Genomic DNA, 25,978 nt, shown 5'->3' with positions numbered 1-25,978 from the left:
TACTTTTTATAGAAGCTTTTCTTGACTCTCTTACTCTCCTTCCCAAATTACTTTGTATTTAAGTACCTTGCATTTATTTTGTATTTGTTCTGAATATATAGTTGTTTGTTTTACATTTCTAGTCAACAAGCATTTATTTAGTGCTTACCATGTGCCAGGCACCAGGCTAAATGCTGGTGATGAAAAGGCAAAAACAAGGCACAAGACAACAGAAAAATGACAATGTATAAATTATATATATGTGCATATGTACAAATCACACACACACACACACACACACACACACATATATAGGGAAGGGTCTCAAACCCTGGAGGGAGGAGGGGAGGGAAGCATCTACCCCAAGCATGTTCCCTGGTGGAAAGGACAGATGAGAACAACTTGTTCTTATGGCCTTGAAGGCAGGTGATGCAGGTATTGCAGAGCACTTAGAGCTTGGTTAGTCATGGAAGACACCAAGGTCATCCACTGCATCTCCAGTCAGTACCAGTGGTCTTGACTCTGTCCTGCTACTGGACATTTGAGGACTTTGTGCAACACTGCTTCACTTTAATTTAAATTTACAAAGGAATCAAAAGAGTTGGCAATATATAAAAAAAGTATACATATATAATGCGCGCACACACACACGCACACACACACACACACACATCAAGATAAATTTGGAGTTTATCAAGTCAATTAGCATTTAGCAAATAGGTGGTGCTGTAGATAGAGCATGGAGCTCTGGAAATCAAGAGGACCAGATTCGAATTCGGGCTCAGATACTTAGTAGCTGTATGATCCTGGGCAGGTCACAATCCTGATTGCATTAAAGTGCTATGTATGTGCCAAGCACTAATACTTGGGATACATGTTGTTAAATGGCAGAGGACAACAGGCAAATATTTACAAACAAGATACAGACTGGATAAATGGGATAATCATTGGAGTTGGAAGGCCCTTGCATTAAGGGTGGATCAGGAAAGGATTTTTCCTAGAAGATGGGATTTTCTCAGAACTTAAAGGAAGCTAAGAAAGCCAGGAGGGAGAATATCTCTGGTATGGGGGAACATGCTTAGAATGCCTCCAGTCTGGAGATTGGATTGCCTTGAGGAGCCAGTGCCAAATGATGTTCGGCATTCAAAGCCCTACAGAACCTGCCTCTCTCCTACCTTTCTTGTCTTCTTACATCTTACTCCCTTTTCTCCCAGTCAGTAAACCTCCTGGCTCTTCCACAAACAAGACCCTCCATCTCTCAGCTTTGGGCAGTTTGTTTGGAAGATTCTCCCTCTTCCATTCTGACTATTGACTTCCTTGGTTTCCTTTAAGTCCCAACTAAAATCCCACTTTCTATAGGAAACTTGTAATGCCGTAGAAACTGAGCAAGACAGAGGTTAGAAACCAATTCAATAGTTTATTAAATGGAGAGATACTCTGGGACCAAATGGACCTTGGTCCCAGGGATAGACGAGACTATCATCTCAAAGAGTCCAGCAATTAGGTATCAGAGGGCAAGCTTTTTATAGGATAACAAGAACAATGACATAAAGGGGGAGGTACCTGGATGGGGATAACCTAATGGAGGGGGAGGCCCCTAGGATGACACAATGGAGGGAGGTTACTGATATTCTAATGACATCTAAAATGGATAAACCTTTATCCTGTCAAACATTAAGAAGGAACGTCTATAACCTAACCTTTGTCTCCATTAGATTAAATTCCTCTTTGCCTCTCCACTGCACTAAATGCTGTGAGCTCCTTGAGGGCAGGGACTTAGCATTCCCCGACACACAGAATGCACTTAATTAATGCTTCCAGATTGGTGGGGCGGGCAGAAAGGAAGCCAGAGTACACAGTGTAGGACAACTGCGTAGGTAGGCAGGGCCATGTTATATGGGCTTCACATATAAGTGATCCTGGGTGGGCTAATAGGGAGTCATGGGAGTTGATAGAGAAGGGGAGGTGACAAGGTTAAATCTGTTAAATTAGTTGGACAGCTGAGAGTGAAGGCTGGATCGGAGGGGAGGAGGTTCCAGAACTCATTATTTGATTGATTTTTGTCTTCATCCTAGAATGGAAGCTCCTCGCGGGCAGCGCCTGCTTGTTTTTGTCTGTTTCTCCAGCCTCTAGACCACTAATGGTTGCTGATCGCTCCGGATTGATTGCTTTCCCTTCTTTTCTGAAGCCCTACAAAGGCAGCCGCTAGGACGCGCATTGTTAGTAGTTCTCCTCCCCCTCCCTGGGTCCGCACTCATCAAGTGGCTTTCCTTCCCGTCGGCCCCGCCCGCCAGCCTCTCTCTCTCCCGTCTCCTCTCGCTAGTGTGTTCCTCTCTATCCTTCCCTTCCCTTTTCTATGGTCTTTCTTCCCCTCCCCCCACCTGTCGTCCCCTAGCGTCCCCCAGCGCCTCGAATCGACGCGCCCTCGAGAGTGGGGTTCAGTCTGGGCCCTGAGGTGAGCGGGGGACTACGCGAAGGCGAAAGGGCCGGAGGCGTATGTCCCCGCGGGCTAGCGGCGGTCACGCCTCCTCTCGCTTCCACTCAGGGCACTGAACGGCCGCCGCGGCGGTCTCCACCTCCTTCCCGCCGGACGGGAGCTGAGGTAAAGCTGTCCCAGGAATCGCGGGTAGAGCCAAGGCAAGCGGTGGAGAGAGCTGGGCCCTGGCTGCGCGGGCTCGGCCCGGGCCCCGGGAGGCGCGGCGCGTGGGCGCGCGGGGGCCACTTCCGGTCGGCGGACCTAGAGGCCGCCGGGGCTTCCGGGCCGCCGCCGGACGGACGGACTGACGGACTGACGGAGAGCTGGACGGGGCGCCGGACGGAGGCGCTGAGGGCCGAGGCGGTTCCAAAGCTCAGATCGGAGCTCAGGTGGGAGAGGCCGCCGCGGGCTGCGCAGCGCCGTCGCAGGTTTGCTGGGCCTTCCCTGCTCTTCCCCCGGAGCCGGACATGAGTCCGTCGTCTCCTCTTTGTGGCGGGCGGGAGGGGGACGGCTTGGGCCCAGGGAAGCGAAGCGGAGGCCCCTGCAGGCGGACGGAGTCTCCGCCGCCCTGACCATTGTTGTCAGCACCCCGGGCAGTGCAGGATGAGAGGCGCCGACAGCCAGCTCGGCCGTCCCCCTTTATTTCGGCCGAGGAGGAAACTGAGGCCCTGATACTGGGGAACGACTTGACCTTTCCCGCCTCCTTCACATCCCAGGCGGAGCGCTCTCTGTCCCCGCTTGGGCTTGTTCTGCCTTACGCCATCATCCTGCCAGGCCTGGCACCCTGCAGGGTCCTCCTTGGAGGCAGAGCGATGCCGGGCAGGGGACCAAAGTAACGGTGGAGCTGTCAACTCCCGTCCTTCCCTGCTCCCTTGTCCCGGGGTGGAAGGGGTGTCTGCATGACAGCCTACTGCTTTCAGCCCCAGCTAGGCTCTTCCCAGACCCCGTAGGAAAACCCGATGCAAATTAGAAGCCCATCTGTACCGCTATCTTAGGTGTAGTGATGATGGGTAGTGGAAAGCAATCAGGATGGGGTGTCAGCGACCTGGGTTCCCATCCCAGCCCCACTGCTTCCTACCTATGTGTCTCAGTTTTAAGGGGCATTAAAATGGAGAATACTCTTTTAAACTCCTTTCCAACCCTAAATCTGTAATAAATCAAAAAATAATTCTAATCACCCGGATTTTGATACTGCTAGGTGTGTGTGTATATATATATATATATATATATATGTACACACACACACGCACAGAGCATTGTTAGTAAACATCTTTGTTTTTACGTATTTAGAAACTGAGAATCACATCAAGTGAATCTCTCTAATCCCCTTTCCCACTCTCAGGGTTAATATAACAAGTAAATATTTAACCCAAATCTTAAGACTCCTAAGGTAAAAATAAAATCAAAACCCACAACCATAAGATTGAATCAGAATTTTAAAGCTGGAAAAGGCCATGGCACTGTCTGAAAATTGTTCATTTTCCTAATAAGCCAGCTTTGAAAAAAAGTACATGAAATGACTTAAGCAGTTTCTGACTAGCCGTTTTAATAGGTTGTTTTGACTGTATTTAGTAAGACCCTTTACCAAAATATTTTATTTATATGCAGTATTCCTGTTTGCTTTTGTGAGAACAATTTAAAATGGTGTCAGTACATGCAGTCTTTATTTTAAGTAAATGGCTCAGTTAAAAGTGATACTGAATAATATTGACCTTATTGTGTATATTTAGATGTTGTAACAAAATAGTGATGTTTATTTCTTTTCATTTAGAATATTTTAACTAAATTAACATTGGTTTTAAATGCTGTCATAATATTGCAGAGGTGCACATTTTCACAGAAATTTTACTTTTCAAAATGTAATCTTAAAAGGAAAACAAAGACAGGGATATATTTTATTTTCTAATGTGCTTTTGTTAAATGGCCTAAAATTCTAAAGTAATTTTGACTCTTAATTTCTGAATTAAGGTTAACTAGTCTCTCCCCCCTTTTAAATTAGTCAGTGAGAATACAATTTTTTAAACTATAAAAATAGGAGAAATATACAGAAATGGTTGTGAGCTGCCAACAATTGTTTTGAAAATTAGTACCTTAGAGTTTTCCTTAATGAATAAACAGATTCAGCTATTCAAGATGGCATATGTCATCTTTTCCAGCTCTAAGATTGTGTGATTTTTGAGAGTTGAGAAGAAAAAGTACCCATAAAGGAGTGTGAGGAGGAAAAGGAAGTTGCTACGTCCAGAGAAAGAAAATTGGTTGTGTCTATTCATGGACAAGAGGTAAAGAGAAGGACAAAGATAACCCTCACTGTCATTTTGTTTAGCAGTTTCCCTGGGAAGCTTGCTCTCAGGTGCAAGAAAGCATAAGAGAAGATTGAGGCTTTTGCTTCCAGAAAGCACAGAGAACTGGGAGAATTTCATAGTGACCTGCACAGGTCATGTTCTCCTTGTTTCTGCCAGCACAAACTGATCTTCCCTAGTGAAGAGAGGAACTCCAAGTGGTCCTCTGAGTTCTTAAGCTACTAGCAAGAATGTTTTTCTTAAATAAATGAATGAAGAATTTGTAAAAACAAAGAAGAAATGGAATTTGAAGAGACAGAGAAGGACCCTGATCTGTTGGATTAGGAAATTGGAAAGTGGAAGATTGTGACTGCAGAAAGGGAAGAAAGACCCCTTAATATTTGGAAGTAACAGGAGTCCTTTGTAGCTAGCCAGTGATAGTGATTAGAATGCAGGCTCACTAGTCAGCAAAACCTAACATCAAATATGATCTCAACTACTGACAATGTCACTCTGGGCAAGTCATTTAACATCTGTTGGACTCAGTTTCCTCTGTAAAATAGAGGTAATAAAAGCTCTTACCTTTTCCAGTTACAAAACCAAATTGCTCTATTAATTCTTAGCTAACTACTATGTTGTAGAGGAGGAAAAGGTAGCTGCTTAAGTACTAGGTAATGGATGTACAAGTGTTACTAGATGAAAGATAATGCTGTAAAGGTCAGAGTAGGAAAAATGAACAGTGATGGCTGGTGAATGACTCTGTTAAAAGATACAAAGGCAGCTCTTTGTTGATTGAACATTAATAATAAAGAGGATTGCTGGGGCAACTAAGTGCCAGTGGATAGAACATTAGCCCTGAAGTCAGAAGGACTTGAGTTCAAATCTAGTCTCAGACATTTAACATCTCCTACCTGTGTGACCCTGGGCAAGTCACTTAACCCCAATTGTCTCAGCCAAAAAAAAAAAAAAAAAATAGAGGATTGCTGTCTTTCTGCAACTTAAGAGAATCTTCCAAGATTGTTGAACTGAATGAGATTCATGAAAACAAAATTGATAGTACTAGAAGGAATCTGGGCCACTTTGAGAACGTCTTGAGCCGGAAATTGGTCACTTTAGGGATAGAGATATCCTTTTCACCTCTACTTCCTACTGAAAGCAAGACTTTAGAAGAAAGATAATGTTTTAGAATAAGATTTGAGTCATTGTTTAAAATGCAGGAATGATAAGAGACTTGGCCAGAAATGGAATACATGTAAAGATAGGCTAATAAAAAACAAATTTCTGTCTTAGCATCTTTCAAATCTAATTTAAAGGACTTGATACTGAAAAGATAGGGGAAAAGAGAAAATTCCATGCATTTATAAACTTAATTAGATCCCTTAGGAAGTAGCTACAATGAAGGAATAAGAGTTGCAATAGAGACATTCAAGTGACACAAGTTTTAGGGAAGCATTTGGTCCAACCTCTAGTCTCAAATACACAGAGAATGATTAACAAACTAGATGAACTAGCGATCCCAAAATAAGAAGGCAAAATTGCCATATCACTGAGACTAGTACCTGTGACAGGTTCTGGAAGGGAATGTCTTTTATTTATAAGTAAAGGAATTTGGAAAAAGAGATTGAATAGAAATATAATAGTATTGTATATTAAGAATAATAGTGTCATATGAGAAGATCCAGGAATCAGGGGAAAGGGGTTTCTGTTGGGGTATAAACAGAGGCAAAAATAGCAGTATTGTTACTGGAGTAGAACATAGGTCACCTACTCAGAAAGAGGGAAGGAGCAATGTGTCCTGACATTAAGGCACAGTATAGTAGTGATCCATACATATGTTATTGTCAAAAGGAGAGCAGCTAATATTTTTTTGGTTTACTATAAAATTAGATAATTTCATTCTTTAAATGGCAGAGGCATAGCAAAGGGAACTTCTGTTCTAGATTTGATTTATACTAGCAGGGGAAACTGGTTGCTAAAGAAAAATGAAACATCCATTCTAGGAACACTTAGAAAAGCAGGCAGATCTCACACTTGCATAGATTTTGGGAGAGGAGAATCCAGAGGGTTTAGATAAAGGGTGATTAAGATCTTGTGCACTGAAATTAAACAGTGAAAATCTGCAGGTATCTGAAGCCCACAAGGAGAAACTGTTTTTGTTAAGTAGAAAAAAAGGAATCACCTAAAGGTACTGTTGTATATTTGTAAGGTGTTATTTCAACCCATGGACTTTCATTTATTTTAAACATTTTCTCTTTAGAGAGTTCAATTTATATTGCTTTTTATTTTTATAGTTTTATAGCTATAACTTGTTTTGACACCAGTCACTTCCCAGTATATTCTCGCTTTATTGAACCTTCACTTACAATAAAAACAGTTAAATAAAACCAATCAATGCAGTGATAAATCTGATAACCTATGTAGTATTCTATATCTCTCTAGTCTTCCACCTAATTATCAAGAGGAGGGAGATGTATTTCATTGTTCATTCTCCCAAATTGAGATTGATCATTATAATTAGTTTACTAGTTTTTTATTTACATTATTTCTTTTCTTTTTTTACATTGTTTGTGGCTACTTCATTTTTCTGTTGTCCTTACTTCACTTTGCATCACTTCATATTAAGGCTTCCCAATCCTTTTCTGAATTTTCATGTTAAGTTCTTATAGTATAATAGTATTCCATTACATTCATACACCCCAGTTGACCAGCAGTTCTCCAGTTGATAGGATCCCACTGATTCTGGTTTTTCCAACTACAAAAAATGATGCTGTGAATATTTTGTGGGGCCTATTTGTCTTTGGCTTTTTTGGATAGAGTCTATTTGGATTAAAGGTTATGAGTAGGTTAATGACTTTTCTTATACAAGTCAAAATTTTAATGAAAATTATCAAAAGAAATTTTATAAATAGTATTTTTTCTAATTGCATGTAAAGATAAACATTTTTTATAACATTCATTATTATAAATTCAATGTTCATTTTTATAAAATTTTGAGTTCCAAATTTTCTTTCCTCTCTCCGTTCCCCTCCCCAGATAGCAAGCAACTTGATATATTTTGTGTATTTGCAATCATGGAAACATATTTCAACATCAAAAGAAATTTTCAAAGTAAGGGAATATAATGTAAGACAAATACAAAAGCATTGCCCTTAGTGTCATAGTGCTTAGTCCTTCAGAAGGAGCTAAGATTACCAAGGACATAAAACCATAATTTTAAAAGATTTCTTGTAGCTGTAATAAAGGCAATAGAGGATCAGAGAAGGATTAATAGGATCAAGGGAAGAATGGAATGATCTAAAAGACCCTAAATGTTGACAGGAAGGAGATGGAACTATCCCAGTTTTCTTTTGCTGTTAGGCATTTGTCTTCAATTTGTTCAAAACAAAATAAAACATTCTCTGTTATGGAGTTTATGTTCTTTTGGGAGAAACAATATATACATATATAAGTAAATAGAAAATATATTCACAGAAACAAGGTAAACAAGGGGTGGCCCTAACATCTGGGGAAGGAATCATCAGAAAAGTCCTTATCCAAGAGTTGGTCACATTTGGACTGAATTTTGAAGGATTCAGCGATTCATAAGGGGAAAATGAAGAGGGAGGAGTTGGGGGTGGGGTGAAAACAGGATATTGTACTGGCAAAACAGCTAATAGGCCATTATGTCTGACAGGTAGAGAGAATGGGAAGAAGAGTAATATTGAATAAAGTAGGAAAGGCAGGCTGGAACCTCTCAAGGGCTTTTGCCAAATGGGAAAGTTTGTATATCGTATCTCCCTAAAAAGGAATATATATTTCTGTGGTATTTCCTAAATACTAGGCACAGGGCTTTTTACAAATGTTATCTCATCTAATATTCTCAGTAACTCTAGTGAAGCAAGGACTATTATAATCCTCATTTCACAGTTTAGGAAACAAGGCAGACAGAGGTTAAACGACTTGCTTAGGGTCTTCAGGTTTGAACTCAGATTTTTCTGATTGGAAGCCTAATGTTCTATTCTATGCCTTTACCTAAATAGGGAGACGTTAAAACTTTATGAGCAGGAGGGTGACACGGTTGGTAGAGAATGGATTGGAAAAGTAAGCGACTGAAGATAGGGAAGCTAATTAGGAGTGGGGGGGGGGGGAGAGAGACAGACAGGAGGGAGGGAGGGAGGGAGTATGTGTGTGTGCTCTGGTTCCGTCTCCCACTGTGAGAGTCAACCTGGAGACTGTTCCTGTAGGATAGGAACAGTCTATGTATGAGCCTTCCATGAGAGCTGCTGATCGAGGCCTGAGAAAGATTGTGCCATGGTTCAGCCCATTTGTAGTTTTTCATGTATTTAAGCTCTGGCTTTGCTTCAGCATGTTTCTCAGGAGAAGGAACTTGGGCTTGCAAGTGTTTTCCTCACTTTAAAATTAAACTTCTGTTTTATCCCTGATATTTTAGCCTGCTCCATTTGCCTCTGGCCAATCACAGGTTAGAGACTGTTCTAGTTCAATGGACAGAATCTGAGTAGACAGAAGGGATATTTGTAAGAGATGCTTTAAGAGTTAAAATCTCTGTCCAAAGTTTTTGGATTGTAAAGAATAAAATAAAAATGATTAATGAAGAGTTGAAATCTTAGGCAAGTAGGACATAGTAAAAAGGTATTTGACTGTTTGATATGTTAATGTCCCCAAATGAGCTACATGCCAAGATAATGGCATGGTACTGGGTGCTATGAAGATAAGCCATTGTCAGGGTTCTTTGAAAAATAATGGAGGGGTGAGAGGTATTTCAGGACAGTAGAGAAAGGCAAATATTGTCCCAATTTTCAAAAAAGAGAACGAAAGATAAAATGTGCAAATCCTAGGCCAAAGTATTAAGCTGGAATTCCAAGAAAAAATCTAGAATGTTTAAAGGGATGAATAATTAGTGAACATCTAGAAAAGGAACTGGTGATCTACATCAGACCTTAAGAAAAGGTCATGTGAGCTAGACTAATTTTATTTTATTTTTTTTTGACAGGATTTCTTGACTAGTGGATTTAAGGCATGATAATGTGTTTGTGTAGTTTACTGAGGTTTTAGTGAGACATTTACATTCTTCTTTTGTGGATAGGATAGAGAGATGTGATCTAGGTAAGATTTTTATTGGATGGACTTGGAACTAGTTGAATGGGTAGACTAAAAAGTAGTTGTTTGTAGCATGATTTTAGTTCCATTTAGAAAATCTGTGGTAGTGTAAACTATATTTGGTTTGTGATGTTTTTTATTTTTATCAGCATACATGACATGCATATCATAATTCATTTCATAGATTTTGAGCTGGAAGAGTCTAAGATCATTTAGTCTAAACCCATCATTTTGCAGCTCAGGAAGTTGAGGTGCTCAGAGACTTTTAAGTAATTTCCCCAATTTAAATAATCTCACTAATGAGAAAGTGTGGGATTTGATCCCTTATCTCTCCGACTCCAAATATACTATTCTTTCATTTGTACCATGATACCTCATGGGGAACAGCAGAGGCCAGGTTGGCTGGCATGTAGAATGAGTGAAAGAGGGAAAGTTCCCATAAACTGTGAAGACTGTCTTCTCTTACCTCTCTTTGAAATTGTGAGTTAGAGGCAAAGACTCTTATTTTCATCTCTGAAAAGATGACATGCTTAGCTCAGTGTCTTATGTATAGTAAGCACTATATATATTTTTGTTGAATTAAATTCAAGTTTGTTAGGATAGTATTATTATGGTCCAATCAGTGGTTATTCTGGGCCTGGTTTGGGAAAATCTTGATTCTCCATAATGAGAATTGTAAAAGCGAATGAAATGTTTCCCTTGAGATATTATGCATTGTCTGTCTTTGTTGAAATAATTTGTTAACAGTATCTGAGGGAATGAATTCAACAGCTTTATGACTTTATGTGTAAAAAAATTAGTTTTGTTTGTTTTAAACTTTTCTAAACGAATGTTCTAGGTTCATACTATTCCTTTTTCTTTTTTGATCTTCTGAGTATGTTGATTTATTTTTTTAAGTAGTTATTTTTAATACACATTGCTTTATGAATTATGTTGGGAGAGAAAAATCGGAACACAAGGAAAAAACCAAAACAGAAAAGAAAAGTAAACATACCATGTGTTGATTTACATTCAATCTCCATAGTCCTTTTTTTTGGGTGTAGATGGCATTTTCTATCTTAAATCATCCTGTTGATTATTTCTTTTAGAATAGTAATATTCCATTATCTTTACATACCACAACTTATTCATCCATTCTCCAGTTGATGGACATCTATTCATTTTCCAGTTCTTTGCTAGCACAAAAAAGGCTGCTACAAATATTTTTGCACACATTGGTCTTTTTCTTTATGATTTTCTTGGAATATAGGCCCAGTGGAAACACTGTTGTGTCAAAGGGTATGCACAGTTTTATAACTCTTTGGGCATAGTTTCAAATTATTCTCCAAAATGGTTGGGTCATTTCACAGCTCCACCAACCAATAAAACCAAAAAAAATTCATACTATATAACTTTTTTGATTCTAAACATTAATACCATGGATTTTAAAGTTGGAAAGGTTCTTAAATATGATCTTGAATACCCCTCCCTCCCCTTTTCCCCTCCTGTGCCTACTTTGGTTCTATTTGGCTACTTGGAATTTAGATACCTTAATAGAGGATAACAAAGCTGTTAAAGAAGCCAGTAAAGTTTTTAATAACAGACCAGTATTTACTATGAAATTATTTCTTTATATGTTAATAAACTGTCAATTTGCATGTTTATTATTAGAATTAACACCATAAAAAAAGAGATCTTGAATCTTTAGAATGTGATTGTTCTGTCAGCTGGTGGTTCCATGAATAAAGTATAGGATCTAAGTCAAGAAGACTATAGTTCAAATCCATCCTCAGACTCTTAATAACTGTATGACCCTGGGCAAGATATTTCACTTCTATGAAAATGAAATGAAAGCCTCAGTTTCTGCAGCTGTAAAATGGATAATAATAACACCCTTTTCTCAACATTGTGAGGATACGATTAGGTAATGTGCTGTGCAAACTTCATTTATTTATTTTTTTATTTGATTAGGCAATTGGGGTTAAGTGACTTACCCAGGGTTACACAGCTACTAAGTGTTAAGTGTCTGAGGTCACATTTGAATTCAGATTCTCCTGATTCCTGCACCATCTAGCTGCCCCTGCTTGCAAACTTTAAGGTGCTTTACTACCATTTTTCCCCCAAGTCTTGGCCAATATCATCCCTTACTTCCACTAATCAGTTCAACCTATATCTTTCAATCTTGTAGTCTAATGGTTTTCTAATTGTTATGAGTTAACCAAGTTTATTAATTACCTGCTGTATGCCCAGATATTGTTAGGTGTTGAGATACAGTGACATGTGAAGTAGTTTTTGTCTTCAAAGAGTTAATGTTCTCTCTCTGACTCTCATTTTCTCTTATTTTTTTTTATCTCTTTCATTTTTCTTCTCACTGTCTCTATCTGCCTCTTTTCTCTATCTCTCTCTGTCTTTGTCTGTCTGTCTGTCCGCCCCTCTCTCTCTCTCTCTCTCTCACATTATTTCTCAATGTCTCCTTCTACCATTCTGTTTCTCTTTACTCCCATCCCCCTCCCTTTATATATTCAGGATAGATACAAGGTAATTTGGGAGGAACGATACTAGTAGTTCAGAGTATGAATAAAGATTTCTTATAGAAGGTGATACTTAGTGATGTATCCACTCCGTCTTAAAACTAGAGATTGCAAGAGAGAGGAGGAAGTTTAATGCATTGGAGTAAACCAGTGCAAAGGATAGAGACTCAGATGGGGACCTGCCCTCCTCTCTCCCCCTCCTCTACTCTTCCCCCTTTTTTGAGCTTCTTTTCATGTGTTGTCTTTATTCATTAGATTGTGAACTTTTTGAGGGCAGGGACTGTTTTTTTGCCTTTGTCTTCTATAAGCTAAGCATTGGTTCCTGGCACATAATAGTTACTTAATAAATGTCTGTTGGTTGATTGATTATTGCCTACTTAACTGGAGTATATGAAAGGGATTAATATTGGAAAGTAGGTTGGGGTCTTGATTGTAAAGAACTTTAAAAGGACTTCATATTTGCTTCTAGAAGTAACAGGGATGATTATAGTTTACTGAGTAGAGACTGATAGACCTATGCTTTAGAAAAATCTCCATAGTAAGTATATGGAAGCTAGATTGGTGTAAAGTGAGATTTGAGGCAGTGAAATAAAAGACCTCTTTTACTACTTTAAATTTGGGGCACAGAAGACCTTCTACGCTAAACTTAATAAGCACTCAGAAAATACTTAAGGATTTATTTGTTTAGTTCATATTTTCTTTTTTTGTTTGTTTATATCTAAAATGCTTTTTTGATAATTTCTCAATTTGGAGAGTGTGTTGCTTAAAAAGTTGAATAGAAACATTTAATTAGTGGGTTTTTTCCCAACTGTAATCTTATCCATGTAAATTGTATGGATAATGCAATTGGACATTTAAAACCAGTATTAATCATTAAATTTAAATGCCATTGATATTGTTATATATCTTATAGAAAACAGTAATTTTTTATATCTAAATTTCTTAGATGTAGATATCACAAAAGCACAGTGTTGTTTTTTCAACACATGTAGGCTAAAAATTATAGTTTTAAACATGAGTAATTCATCCACCTATCTTTCCTTTTTTTAATAATATTTTTCCAAAAACATGCAAAGAAAGTGTTCAATATTTAACTTTGTAAGATCAAATTTTTCTCCCTCTCCTTTCTGCTTCCCCCTCCCCAAGAGCAAGCAATCTGATATAGGTTAAACATATGCAATTCTTCTAAGATATTTCCATATTCATCATGCTGTGCAAGAAAAAAAAAAACATCAAAAAGGAAAAGAAAAGAAGTAAACCAAACAACAACAAAAAGGTGAAAATACTATGCTTTGATTCACAGTATCTATAGTTCTTTTTCTGGATGTGAATGGCACTTTCCATCATAAGTCTATTGGAATTTTCCTTGAATCACCTCATTGTTGAAAAGAGCCACATCTGTCAGAGTTTATCGTCACATAGTTTTGCTGTGCTGTGTACAGTGTTCTTTTGGCTCTACTCCCTTCACTCAGCATCAGTTCATATAAGTCCTTTCTTGCTTTTCTGAAATCAGCCTGCTTATCATTTCTTATAGTTTTATTTTCTTTTTTAAAAATCATTTCATTTGCCTACTTCATGGAGTATAGGGAGATAAAAGTTTGATATCTAGAGCTTTAGAGCTGGAAGATATCTTAATGGTTAGTCAACTCAGTACTTTTATTTTACAGGTAGGGAAACTGGGCCATAGAAAATCAAATGTCTTGTTCAAGCTACAAGTCATTTTTTTTTTTTTCCATTGACTCTGTGGTACTTTATTGTATTTAGCAGCTCTTCCAAATCTCTATTCTCTTTAAACTTCCTACACTCAAACAGAAAGGAGCCACTAAACTATAAATAAAAATCCTTCTGTGCTACATATTGACATAGAAAGCTAACATTATCTTTATTGTTATATTTTAATTTTTGTTAAAATATTTCCCAGTTACATTTAAATCTGATTATATACTTCTCCAATAGTCCATTATACCTCAATTCTATACTATTCCTTCTGCACTTCCTCATCCTCATCCTTATTGAGAAATTTAAGGACTCTTTCCACCTTGAATATCTTTTCATTCTTTTTTAAAGCTCAAAATTCCTCCACTTTGTCCTTTATCCTTTCCTTGTTTTCTCTGGCCTCTGAGGTCAGTGCTTTTTCCTTACCTAGGCCAACCTATTCACTGGTGCTTTTGATCCTATGCATTCCTTTAGGGAGTTTGACACTTTTTGTCATCTCCTCTCCATTCTCCCTCTCACTCCATTTTTAATGTCTCTTTATTCGTGGTCTCTGATGCTTATAAAATGATGCTATGCTTATCATTAGTCCATAAAAAAAGTTCTTCACTTAGCCCTGCTGTCCCCTCAAGCTTTTATCCTGCATCTCTCTCTTCCCTTTCAGAAACTCAGAGAAAAAGTTGTCTTCACAGAGTTGTCTCTTACTTCCTCACTTCTCTTGCCCTTCACAGCTTCTTGATTTCTGACTACTTCAGTGCTTTTTGTAAGTAATAACAATTTCTTAATTCCTAAATCTAATAGTCTTTTCTCAAATCTCATTCTTCTTGACCTCTTTTCAGCTTTTTACATTGTTGACTATCTTTTCCTCCTGGATATTCTCTTCTTCTTTGGCTTCTTTTAATATAGCTTTCTAATAGTTCTCCTGATCTGGAAAAGCTACATGATTTCTGGTTAAAGGATGTGGGTAACTTTGGAAGACCTCTTTTTTTAAAATTTTAAATATGGATAAAAGAGGAGATACAGTTAGATGATTTCTAATATCCTTTCTATCGCTAAATCTGTGATTCTTTGTTGCATCATCATTTATTTCCTTCTTCTTTGCTGTATATGCTTATCAAACTTTGTCTTGGATTCCCTTCCCTTCTTCTCTCCTTGATTAATTAGCTCCTATGGACTCAGTTGTCTTTCTGTAGAGGATTTTCATCTTAGTTTCCCTTCTGAGCTCTGGGCTTGTTGGGCATCTCACTTTGATGTTCATTAAGCATCTCAAACACAACATGTTCAAAACAGAACTCATCTTTACCTCAAAAGCTACCTTTTCTTCCCACTTCCTTAATTTCTCTTGAAGATATCACTATCCTAGTTATTCAGTTGTAGTCATTTTCCATTGTTCACTCATCTTTATTCCTCTACTTCTAATCTCTTGCTTAAATAAGTTTTTTTCATGTTATTGGCACAACATCCCTTTGAATGTCCTTATTTTCATTCAGTATAGCTTTCACTCTAGATTAAGCCTTTGTGCTGTGGTAACAATTCCCTCTTGGTCTTCATAAGACCTTCAGTCTTTTCTGAACTTGCAACTTTCCTCCTCAAGAATTTTCAGGGACTTCTTAGGATAGAGAAGCCAAGGGGGTACAATGGGAAGAGCATGAGTTCTGGAATCAGAGAGTTTGGTTTTAAATTTAATTTCTAATGTTTACTACTTCTGTACTTTTGTGGAAATTGCTTTATCTTCCTGGATTTCAATTTCTGCCTATGTAAAAGGAAGGGATTGGAATAAGTATATTCTTAAGATCCCATCCAGCTTGAGATTGATAATACTATGATAAGATATAAACTCCTCAGCTTGCCATTTAAAGGCCTTCATGATTTAGTCATTTTTATTGATATCTTAAATTTTTGTCTCAACACCATTTCTAGATAAATCCTTTTGCATAGTCTCAGTGTCTTTTCACTTATAACAAAGCACAAAAGAAAGGAAAAAGTCAACTTGACTAAACTGACTTAGATATCAGCTGAATTTGGCAGCTGTGCACCCATGAATTTCATTCTTCTTTGGGACTAAGTTTATCACAATCATCACTTAGTTGCTTTTTTCCCTCCTCTTTCCTTTTTTTTTTTTTTTTTTTTTGTTCTGTACATTATTGTAATTATTATGTTTATTGTTTTCCTCCATTTGCTTACTTCATTTTGTTCCTGTGGGACTTTACATGTTTCTCTATATTTTTCATACTCATCATATCTCATTATTTTTTTACAATATAATTTCATTATATTCATGTACCATAAAGTAATTTTGGTCTGGGGAGTCATGGGGGTGATGAATTGATGTATTGAGCAGTCAATTGACAGTGAAATATTGAAAAGCAATGATAGCAATGATTTGATTTCTTTGCCTAGAGAGCAAGACATGGAAAGCCGGGGAAGAGGGGCTGGGAGGGAGTTATGATAAGTAAGGCAAGTGGTAAAATGATATAGGTGTATGGCTGAAAGGGATGGGAGGTGAAGCATGATTTGGGGCATAGGGCCATCTAGATTCATAGTAGGCCAAGTAAATTAGTTTGTAAGTAGTTAATTAAAAATTTTATTAAGAACCTACTATGTTTTTATTGTACTAAACTTTAGGAATACAAAAGACAATGACATCACGGAGATGGCTATATGTTTTCAAAATAAATAAAAGGTAGTTTTGGGATGGTCTATGCTAGCAGCTGAGACCAGAAAAAAGGTTTTATGAAGCCACTGGTGCTTTGAGCTAAGTCTTGAAAGAAATGAAGAATTCTAAGATGCAAAGGTGAAGAGGAGGTACATTTCAGTTATGGGAGACAGTCATTGCAAACTGGAGAATGGAATAACAAGGAGGCCAGAATTAGTGAATCAAAGAGTGTGAGAAGGAGAATAGAATGTAAGAAGGATGACAAGATAGGGACAGGGCCAAGTTGCGAAATACTTTAAATATCAAACAGGAGTTTATACATATTTTTATTTGAATTTTTTTCTTATTAAAGCTTTTTTTTAAAAGACATGCATCGATAATTTTCAACATTGATCCTTACATGGCCTTGTGTTCCAAATTTTCCACTCCTTCCCCTCATCCTCTCCCCTAGATGGCAAGCTATCTAATATATGTTACACAGGTTAAAATATGTTAAATCCAACATATAAAAACATATTTGTGCAATTATCTTGCTGCACAAGAAAAATCAGATCAAAAAGGAGAAAACGAGTAAGAAAACAAAATGTAAATGAACAACAAAGAGTGAGAATGTTATGTTGTGATCCACACTTAGTTCCCGTGGTCCTTTTTCTGCGTGTAGAGGGCTCTCTTCATCACGAGATCATGAAACTGGCCTCAGTCATTTCATTGTTGGACAGAGTCACGGCTATAGAATTGATAATATATATTGTTATATATTGATAATATAATATTGTTGCCATGTACAATGATCCAGGAGTTTATTTATATTTGATCAGACTTGGTCAGATATACGTGGTCAGACTTGCACTTCAGGAAGATGAGCTTTGACAGATGAGTGAAGGGAGGATGGACTCTTGAGGGGAAAGGCTGCAGTTAAAGACATCATAGAATAGTCCCAAGGAAGAAGTGATGAAGTCCTGCACTGAGATGATATTGCCTTGTGAGTGGGGAGGAGAGGCTGTATTTTAGAAATGTTGTAGAGATACAGAGAGAAGATTTGGTAAAGGCAAGTGAGAGTGAGGAGTCATGGATGATATTGAAGTTGTGACTTCAGGGGCTCTTACTCAATTGCCAATCAAGATGACTTTCCATCAGATTTCCCTGGATTTTTTTTATCATAGTACTTGATGAAAGTTGCTTGAAGGCAAGAATTAAAAAAAAAAAAAAAGACATTGTATCCCTGGTACTTAATATAGTGTTCTTAGCTCCTTTCTCCTGCCTTTCAAATTCCTAGTACCCTTAGATTGGTACTTTATCTTAAGATCACCAGACCCTATATTTAGAGCTGGAACTTAAAAGGTTGTCTAGACTAATGATCTCCAAATTTTTTTGATTGTATCTATTGGGCATGCATCCCCTTTATATTATATATTCATAAATTATGTAGTATATTATGCTAATAATTATGTATGTTATAAAACTTCTACAAAAGTAGAAATCACAAAGTTATAATAAAGATAAAGTAACACTTTATCCTAATGTCAATAGGGAATTAGTGGAATTTATTGAGTAAGTAAGTGTGACATGTCAGACTTGCATTTTACAATAATCATTTTGGCAGCTTTGTGGAAGATTGATTGGAGAGAGGAGACATGAAACAGAGGAATGCCATTGCACTAGTTCTGAAGAAAGATGACCAGGGTCTGAACTAAGGTAATGGTAATGGCATTTTAAGAGAAAAGGAGAGATGAGAGAGATGTTGTGGAAGCAGAAATGATAAGATTTGACAATTGATTGGCTGTAAGGGAAAATGAGAGAATCAGAGGTAACTAACTGCAAGGACAACTTGCAAAACTGTGAAGGAAGATAGTATTCTTAGCAGAAAAAGGGAACTTGGAACAGAAGTGGGTTTTGAGACAAAAGGTAACAAGTTCTGTTCAGGGCACATTGAGTTTGAAATTCTAGACATCAAATCCAACATTTTAGGTAGTTGGTCATATTGGACTGGAGTTGAGGACAGAGACTAGATCCCTAGATATAGATCTGAGAATCATTTCTATAGAGATGATAACTAAGTACTTGGGAACTGATGAAATCATCAAGTGAGGGAGTGTAGAGAGAATATAGAAAACAGGTTTAGGACAAATCCTTGGGGTATAACTTATCATCTGTTGAGAAGTGTGTTGTGAGTAATGGAATAAAGGAGACTGAGAAAAGGGAGTTAAACTAGCAAAAGACCCAAGAGGAACAGTGAGGTGACAACTATGAGAGGAGAGGATATAGACAGGGGGGAAAATGAGCCATAGAATCAGTTGCTACAGAGAAGTCAAGAAGGACATAAATTAAGAAAAGGCCATCAGATTTGGCAGTTAAGAGACAGTGCCAAATGGAGAGCATTTTCAGCATAGGAATTTACTCATTGACTAAATCAGAGCTGAAGGGTGCCCAAATAGCCACAAGATGATAGGGAGCCAGGCAGGATGTGGAGACACTTTTTTGGACTTAGGGTACAACAGGTTTTTGGACCTTCCTGATTGTTCCCTGAAACTAGGAAAGGACAATTTGGGAGAGGTATAGGGGAGTATTGAAAGATTTTAGAGGCAAGCCCAAGATTTGTTGTGGCAGGGAATACTACAGTGTCACCAGTCATACTCTCCTCTGAATGGTTGAGTTCAACCCTCTTGGAGTTCGACCAAGGCCTCTCATTTTGTTTTTATTTTTTGACATATTCTTTTATTTGTTAATGCACACATTTATCACGTTGGATATAAAATATTAAGCATTCCCTTTGATTAATATTTCATTTATTTGTCTAATCTTGATTATAGCCAATAAGTATTCTTTTTTTTTGGCATTTATTTATTTTAATAGTCTTTGTTTTCTTTCCCCCCTCCTCTAATTGAAAAATTAAAAAACAAAACTCATACCAAATATTTATAATCCAATAAAACAGATTCCCACATTGGTCATATTCACAAATGTACATCTCATTCTGTATTTTAAGTCTACTTTTCTGGAAGGAGGTGGATGGTATACCTTTGGTTCTTTTGGAATTGTGGTTTCTCATTGTCAGAGATCTAAAGTCTTTTAAAGCTATTTTTCTTAGTGGTGCTGTTATAAAAATTGTTCATTTAGTTATCATTTTATTCTGCATCCATTAATAAAGGTCTTTTCAATTTCCTCTGACACTTTGAAATTTTGTCATTTTTTAATAGCATAATCAATCATACTCTATTCTACTCATTTACCGTAATTTGTTTAGCCATTTCCCCACAGGTGGCCAACTCCCTTATTTTCCAAGTTTTTACTATTATGAAAAAGGTTGCTATAAATATTTTGTACTTATGGTCCTTTTCCTCTTTCTTTGATCTCTTTTGGAGGTATAGGCCTAATAGTGGTATTGGAAAAGGGACTAGTCTTAAAGGATAGCATAGATTAGTGACTTTTGGAGTACAGTTGCTTTCCAGAATGATTGGATTAGTTTATAGCTCCACCAACACTGTCTGAAGGTGCTTTTTTTTTTTTTTTTGGTACTCCCTCCAACATTGCTCATTTTCCTCCTTTGTCCTCATCTAAGATCATCGACTAAGAAGTGAAACTAATTTGTATTCCTCTAATAGTTATTTAAAATATATTTGGTTGTTAATAGCTTTGTTTTTCTTCCTTTGAAAACTGTCCCTACTTTTTGTCCATTTATCTTTTAGGGAATGGATCTTAGTCTTATATATTTGACTGTATATTCCTTACATATATATATATATATATATATATATTCCTGTATATGACACTTTATCAGAGAAATTTGTTACAGATTTTTCTATTACCTGTTTCTCGAATTTTAAATGCATTAATTTTGTTAGTGCAAAATTGTTTTTGTTATATATAATCAAATTTTCCATTTTATCTTTTTAAATTATTAACTATTCTCCTATTCATAGTCAGAAACATAATTTCTTCCCTGTTCCTCAATTTGCTTTTAATGTTAACTTTTATGTCTAAGTCATAATAACTTTTGGAATTTAACTTAATATATGGTATGAACTGTTGGTCTGTATCTAATTTCTTTCAGAGTGCTTTCCAACAAAGCCTCAACTTTGGAGATCACTTATCTAGTCCAACCCGCTCATTTTGCAGATGGGGGAACTGAGGCCCAGAGATGATGTGATTTGCCCAAGATAAATGTTTATTGAATGAACAGATGAACTAATTAGTAAGTGTTTTTTTAGCTTCTTTGTGCAAAGTACTGTATTTGGTGTAGTAGAAAATTTAAATAAGCATAAGCCATGGTCTCTGCCCTCAAGGAGTATACCATCTCGTTAGAAAGGATACAAAATGAAAAAAAAAAAACTAACAGAAGACAATATGTAATTATGTTTAGGAAAAAAAGGGATCATAATGGGAGGTGGGTGAAGTAGCACTTATAAAAGAAAATGATGTGAATAATGAACTTGATTATACAATATCCTTGTAGAAGTCAGGTTTTTTGGGGGGGAGCGATACTGGCTGGAAAGGTAGATTGTGAACTATGCTAAGTACTATACAAATATTGATCTCATTTGATTAGAATTGGGCTAAGTATAATTGGACGTTATTTTTCCCTGTGTAATCTTTTAGATATTTTAGTCTAATATTGTGTTAATTTATTAGTATGTATTAAGTTTGTAAATTTGATATTTTGGTTATGGTATATCAGTTGAATTGGTAATCCTTTTTGCCTTTTTAAGCCAATATGTTTCAGTGTTTAACATTTATTAATGATAATGAAACTTTTTTTTTTCAAAGAACAAAAACTTTAGGAAATTTTTTTCTTTTATATTAGCAACCTTTTTTTTAAAACTGGATTTTTTTTTAACTAATGCATCAACACATCTTTGTATAATTTATTTTTGATACATTTTTGTGTAAGATGTTGTAACTTTACCTAGTTCTTTAGAAGGGGCAAATTTCATTATGGGAACTACTTCAGCCAACTTAGTAGATACGTCTTAATGAGTTGCTTGAGGTACATAATGTTAAATGATTTGTCTAGGATAGCATAGCAAACATCAGAAGTGAATTCAAAACCTACAGCTTCCCAACTCAAAGTTCAACAATTGATCTTTATTACCTTTATCTTCAGAAATCGTTTCAATAAATAACTGCAGCTAAGAGAAATAAATATCTTAAATTTGTTTTGAAATTATTGTTTTCTTTGATATTGATATTTTTTAATGTGGACCTCTTGCTTTGATGCAAGGAGCATATCTGATGACACAAAATGTGGTTCTGTCCTTACTAGATTTGTCATTGTGGGCAAGTCACTTCGTTTCTCTGGGTTTCAGTTTCCTCATCTATAAAAGAATCAAGAGTATTAGACTTTTGAATTCTTCTGAATACTTCTGAATTCACTTCCATTCTCATCACATAAATTCTATGCAGATATTTAAATATCCATTTTTTTCTTGTATTACAGGTGCACAGTTTTTTTTTTTTGAGTTGTCTTTGATATTTATCCAATTTATCTTGTATACATTTTATTTGTACATAGTTGCTTGCATATTATGCACTTAATATTTGATCTTGGAAGAAATAGGGAATCACTGGAATTTGTTGAACTAGAGGGTAACATAGACTTGTGCTTTAGGAAAATCTCTTTGGCAGCTTAGTGGAAGAAGAGTTAGAATGGGTAGAGATGATTCAGGAAAACCATTTAGAAAGCTATTTCAGTAATCTAGACAAGAAATGATAAAGGTTTAAACTAGGGTGGTGACAGTATGCATAAGAGATGTAAAGAAAGAAAGAATAGGATCCAATAACTGCTTGAATAGGTAGGCTGAGTGAGAGGAGTTGAAGATGACATGAAAATGTGATGCTGGGTATCTGGAAAGGTGGATAGTAATTGGGACATTCAAAAGAAGAGAGAACTTTTTGGGAAAGAAAATGAGTTTTATTTTGGACGTAAATTTGAAATGTCTTCTGGACATTCAGTTTGAAATTTCTTTCAGGCAGTTGATATACACTACTGAAGCTTAGAAGAGAGATTAAGTCTGGATCAATCCTAGAAATTTTCTGTATCTAGATGATTGGATCCATGATTGCTAATGAGATCACTCAGTAAGAGAGATGAGAAGAGAACCTAGGACTGAGCATTGATGGACACTCAGAGTGGGCATGACATGGAAGACAAAAGTAACTAAAAATGGGAAGTCAAATTGATAGAAGAACCAAGAGTAAGGTCATGAAAATGCAGAGGGAGAGTATATCTAGAAGGAAAAAGGTTATCACATTGTCAGGTGCTGATTGGGTCTGTGCATTAGGAGTATCAAATTGGTTGTTGTGGGTTTTAGAAGGGAAAAGACTGGAAACGGGGTAAGGGAGGGGAAACGGGGGAGAACAATTAAAAAGCAAGAGGTGTTGAGGTCCCCTCCTAGTGTTAATGTGATGTAACTGGAGAACAGGAAGAGGAATCATTGTCAGATGTTGAGGAGATGGAACTGACAGGACTTGGTAACTGATTAGATGTAAAGGATGATAGTGTGAAGACTGAATGGTAACTCCCAGGTTGTAGCCTAGTTGCATGTGTTTGTGAATTAAAGAATGCAAATGTTTTAAATGTTTTAGCTTGTCTTGACTGAGTTTAAAAAATCAACTTTTGTTAACACTCTGATTATTTTCCCTCTTTAGAATTCTAAAAATTAGTGGAGAATTAACATATTCAACCACTTTAGTACTCTTACTAGATGTTTAATTTTATCACATTAAATAAATGGTAATAAAAAATAGTGTTTATGCTTCAAGTAATTTAATTTTTTTCCTTCTTTTCTTTAGGAGAGTATTAAATTGGAAGAAAAAAGGAAGCGATAATGCACCATGGCAATGGTCCTCAGAATGTGCAGCTCCAAAGGTCCAGGTCCTTCACAGGCAGCGAGGGGGAAGACCAGCAGTCCCATTCAAATCTGCCCCAATCCCCTGCAGCTCCATTTGCGGCTTCAGCAAGCCCATCTGCACCCCAGTCTCCCAGTTACCAGATCCAGCAGCTTATGAATAGAAGTCCAGTAGCTGGTCAGAATGTAAACATTACACTTCAGAATGTTGGACCAGTAGTTGGAGGAAACCAGCAGATCACCCTTACCCCTTTGCCAATCCCCAATCCAACTTCCCCAGGCTTTCAGTTCAATTCTCAGCCAAGGAGGTTTGAGCATGGTTCCCCATCCTACATTCAAGTTACCTCCCCACTGCCCCAACAGGTCCAGTCTCAAAGCCCAACTCAGCCCAGCCCTGGGCCGGTGCAGACATTACAGAGTGTGCGGGCAGGCACTCCTGGCCCCGGACTGGGGATTTGCAGCTCCAGCCCCACTGGAGGCTTTGTGGATGCCAGTGTCCTTGTGAGACAGATCAGTTTGAGCCCTTCGAATGGCGGACACTTTGTGTATCAGGAGGGCTCGAGCATCGCCCAGATTGCTCAGGGAGGGCAGGTTCAGCTCCAGCATGCGGGGGCCCCAATTACCGTTCGAGAACGCAGACTTTCGCAGCCCCATACCCAGACAGGTGGCACTATCCATCATCTTGGACCCCAGAGCCCAGTAGCTAGTGGTGCCAGTATGCAGCCTCTGACTAGCCCCGGTCACATCGCCACGACTAGCTTGCCACCCCAAATCAGTAGTATTATTCAAGGACAACTGATTCAACAGCAGCAAGTAATTCAAGGACAACAGTTAAATAGACCAATGGGGTTTGAGAGGCCTTCGGGTGTCTTAATATCTGGAGTTGGAGGCTCTTCAGCCTTTGGGATGACTTCACCACCCCCAGGACCCACCAGCCCTTCTAGAGCCACTGTGCCACAGGGTCTTTCCAACCTTCCTCTGGCTCCTGCAGGAAATATAGGAGTGAAAAAAGTACCTAAAAAATTGGAGGAAATTCCACCAGCGTCTCAAGAAACAGCTCAAATGAGAAAGCAATGTCTGGATCATCATTACAGAGAAATGGAGGCTCTAAAGGAAAACTTTAAGGAATATTTGATTGAATTATTTTTCTTGCAGCATTTTCAAGGGAATATGATGGATTTCTTAGCTTTTAAGAAAAAACATTATGCACCCTTACAAGCATATCTTAAGCAAAATGATTTGGATCTTGAGGAAGAGGAAGAGGAAGAAAAATCTGAGGTTATCAATGATGAGGTAAGAAATTTACTTCTTAAAAATTTAGAAGAAAAATGTCAAGAAGGATAAAGTCTTTGAAATGGTAAATAAAATATTTGTATCGATTTTATATTTTTAAGAGTTTGTTTTTAGGTACAGAGGGATTTTATTCATAAAGAAAGATTGATAGCAATGTTAAGAATGTGTTTTTCTTAAGTTCTTTTTTTCTGTAGGAAAGAATAATGGCTGTGTTTTAAAAGGAAAAAAAAATAATGATGGTGATTTTTGTAATTGTAAAGACACTTAAAATGTTTCCATTAAAAATTGGGCTTTCGGTTTGGTTAATCTTACCAAACTGGCATGACTAAATTTTTTTTTACTTCACTCTAGGCTCTTGGCTGGTGATTGAATGGAGTTTTGCAGAGTATTTAATAGCTCAATAAACATTCAAGTTGATTTTCTAGGTTCTGCATCTAAATCTTTAGGGGATGGACTAGTCATTAAATAAATATACATAAAAACACCCATTTGTTTCTAAATAAAGTTGTGGTTATTACTTTACCTATGGATTTCCTCCCCATTTCTCCCATTCCTAAATAGAAAGTTTGAGTCAAAATGCCTTCTTCATAGGACCAATCAGAAGCAGAATTTTCTAGATCTTATATAGTGTCACCCTATTATGTCATTTAAATGTGACAATAACTGTAGAAATATAAAATGATTTATAGTTTTGGGAAATAGTCATTTTAGGCTTTGATTTTCATGGAGAATATGACTTGAGAATTGTATTTGTAGGCTGATTTTTATTTTTGAGATTTGATCTTACTTTGTGTACAGTGGGTGAATTATTGAAGAATTTCCCCAAGCTAAAGGATTCTTAAAACATTGATGATCTTTTGTTTATATTTCCCAGGCCCAGAACAAGTTGATAGGGACGAATTGTACTGTAACGCACTGTATATTGTGCTTCTGTGTCATGTGCTGTGAATCTGTGTTGGTGAAGCTTGTTTTGTTTTATGAGTTAGCTGATGTAATTGTAATCTCTGCCATCTCTTATTCTGCAAAGAAATCAGCCCTTTGGTACCCAAATGCTAGTCTCTTTGCTTATGCTCATTGATGTTAATGGATGTATCTGGTGTGGCTTTGTCATTGTATGTTTTCTTTAACTT

The 25,978-nt window shown here is 37.2% G+C and overlaps 1 protein-coding gene across 3 annotated transcripts in view; it reads left to right on the top strand.

The window, feature by feature from the left end:
• Positions 1 to 1,397: 1,397 nt before the first annotated feature.
• Positions 1,398 to 25,978, top strand: part of LOC127545360 (E1A-binding protein p400-like) — a 139,484-nt gene continuing 114,903 nt past the window's right edge. Inside the window, exons 1-4 of one of the 3 annotated variants that reach the window (XM_051972585.1) lie at positions 1,398 to 2,883; positions 4,612 to 4,734; positions 20,762 to 20,902; positions 23,500 to 24,848. In XM_051972585.1, the coding sequence (XP_051828545.1) occupies positions 23,535 to 24,848 (1,314 nt within the window). In that variant the 5' untranslated portion in view covers positions 1,398 to 2,883; positions 4,612 to 4,734; positions 20,762 to 20,902; positions 23,500 to 23,534. The remainder of the gene's footprint in view (positions 2,884 to 4,611; positions 4,735 to 20,761; positions 20,903 to 23,499; positions 24,849 to 25,978) is intronic. The other 2 variants (XM_051972584.1, XM_051972583.1) reach the window with 2 other exon arrangements.

This window comes from Antechinus flavipes, chromosome 1 (assembly GCF_016432865.1).
Source record: "Antechinus flavipes isolate AdamAnt ecotype Samford, QLD, Australia chromosome 1, AdamAnt_v2, whole genome shotgun sequence".
Classification (NCBI taxonomy): Eukaryota; Metazoa; Chordata; class Mammalia; order Dasyuromorphia; family Dasyuridae; genus Antechinus; species Antechinus flavipes.
This window is presented reverse-complemented; position numbering and strand designations above follow the sequence as displayed.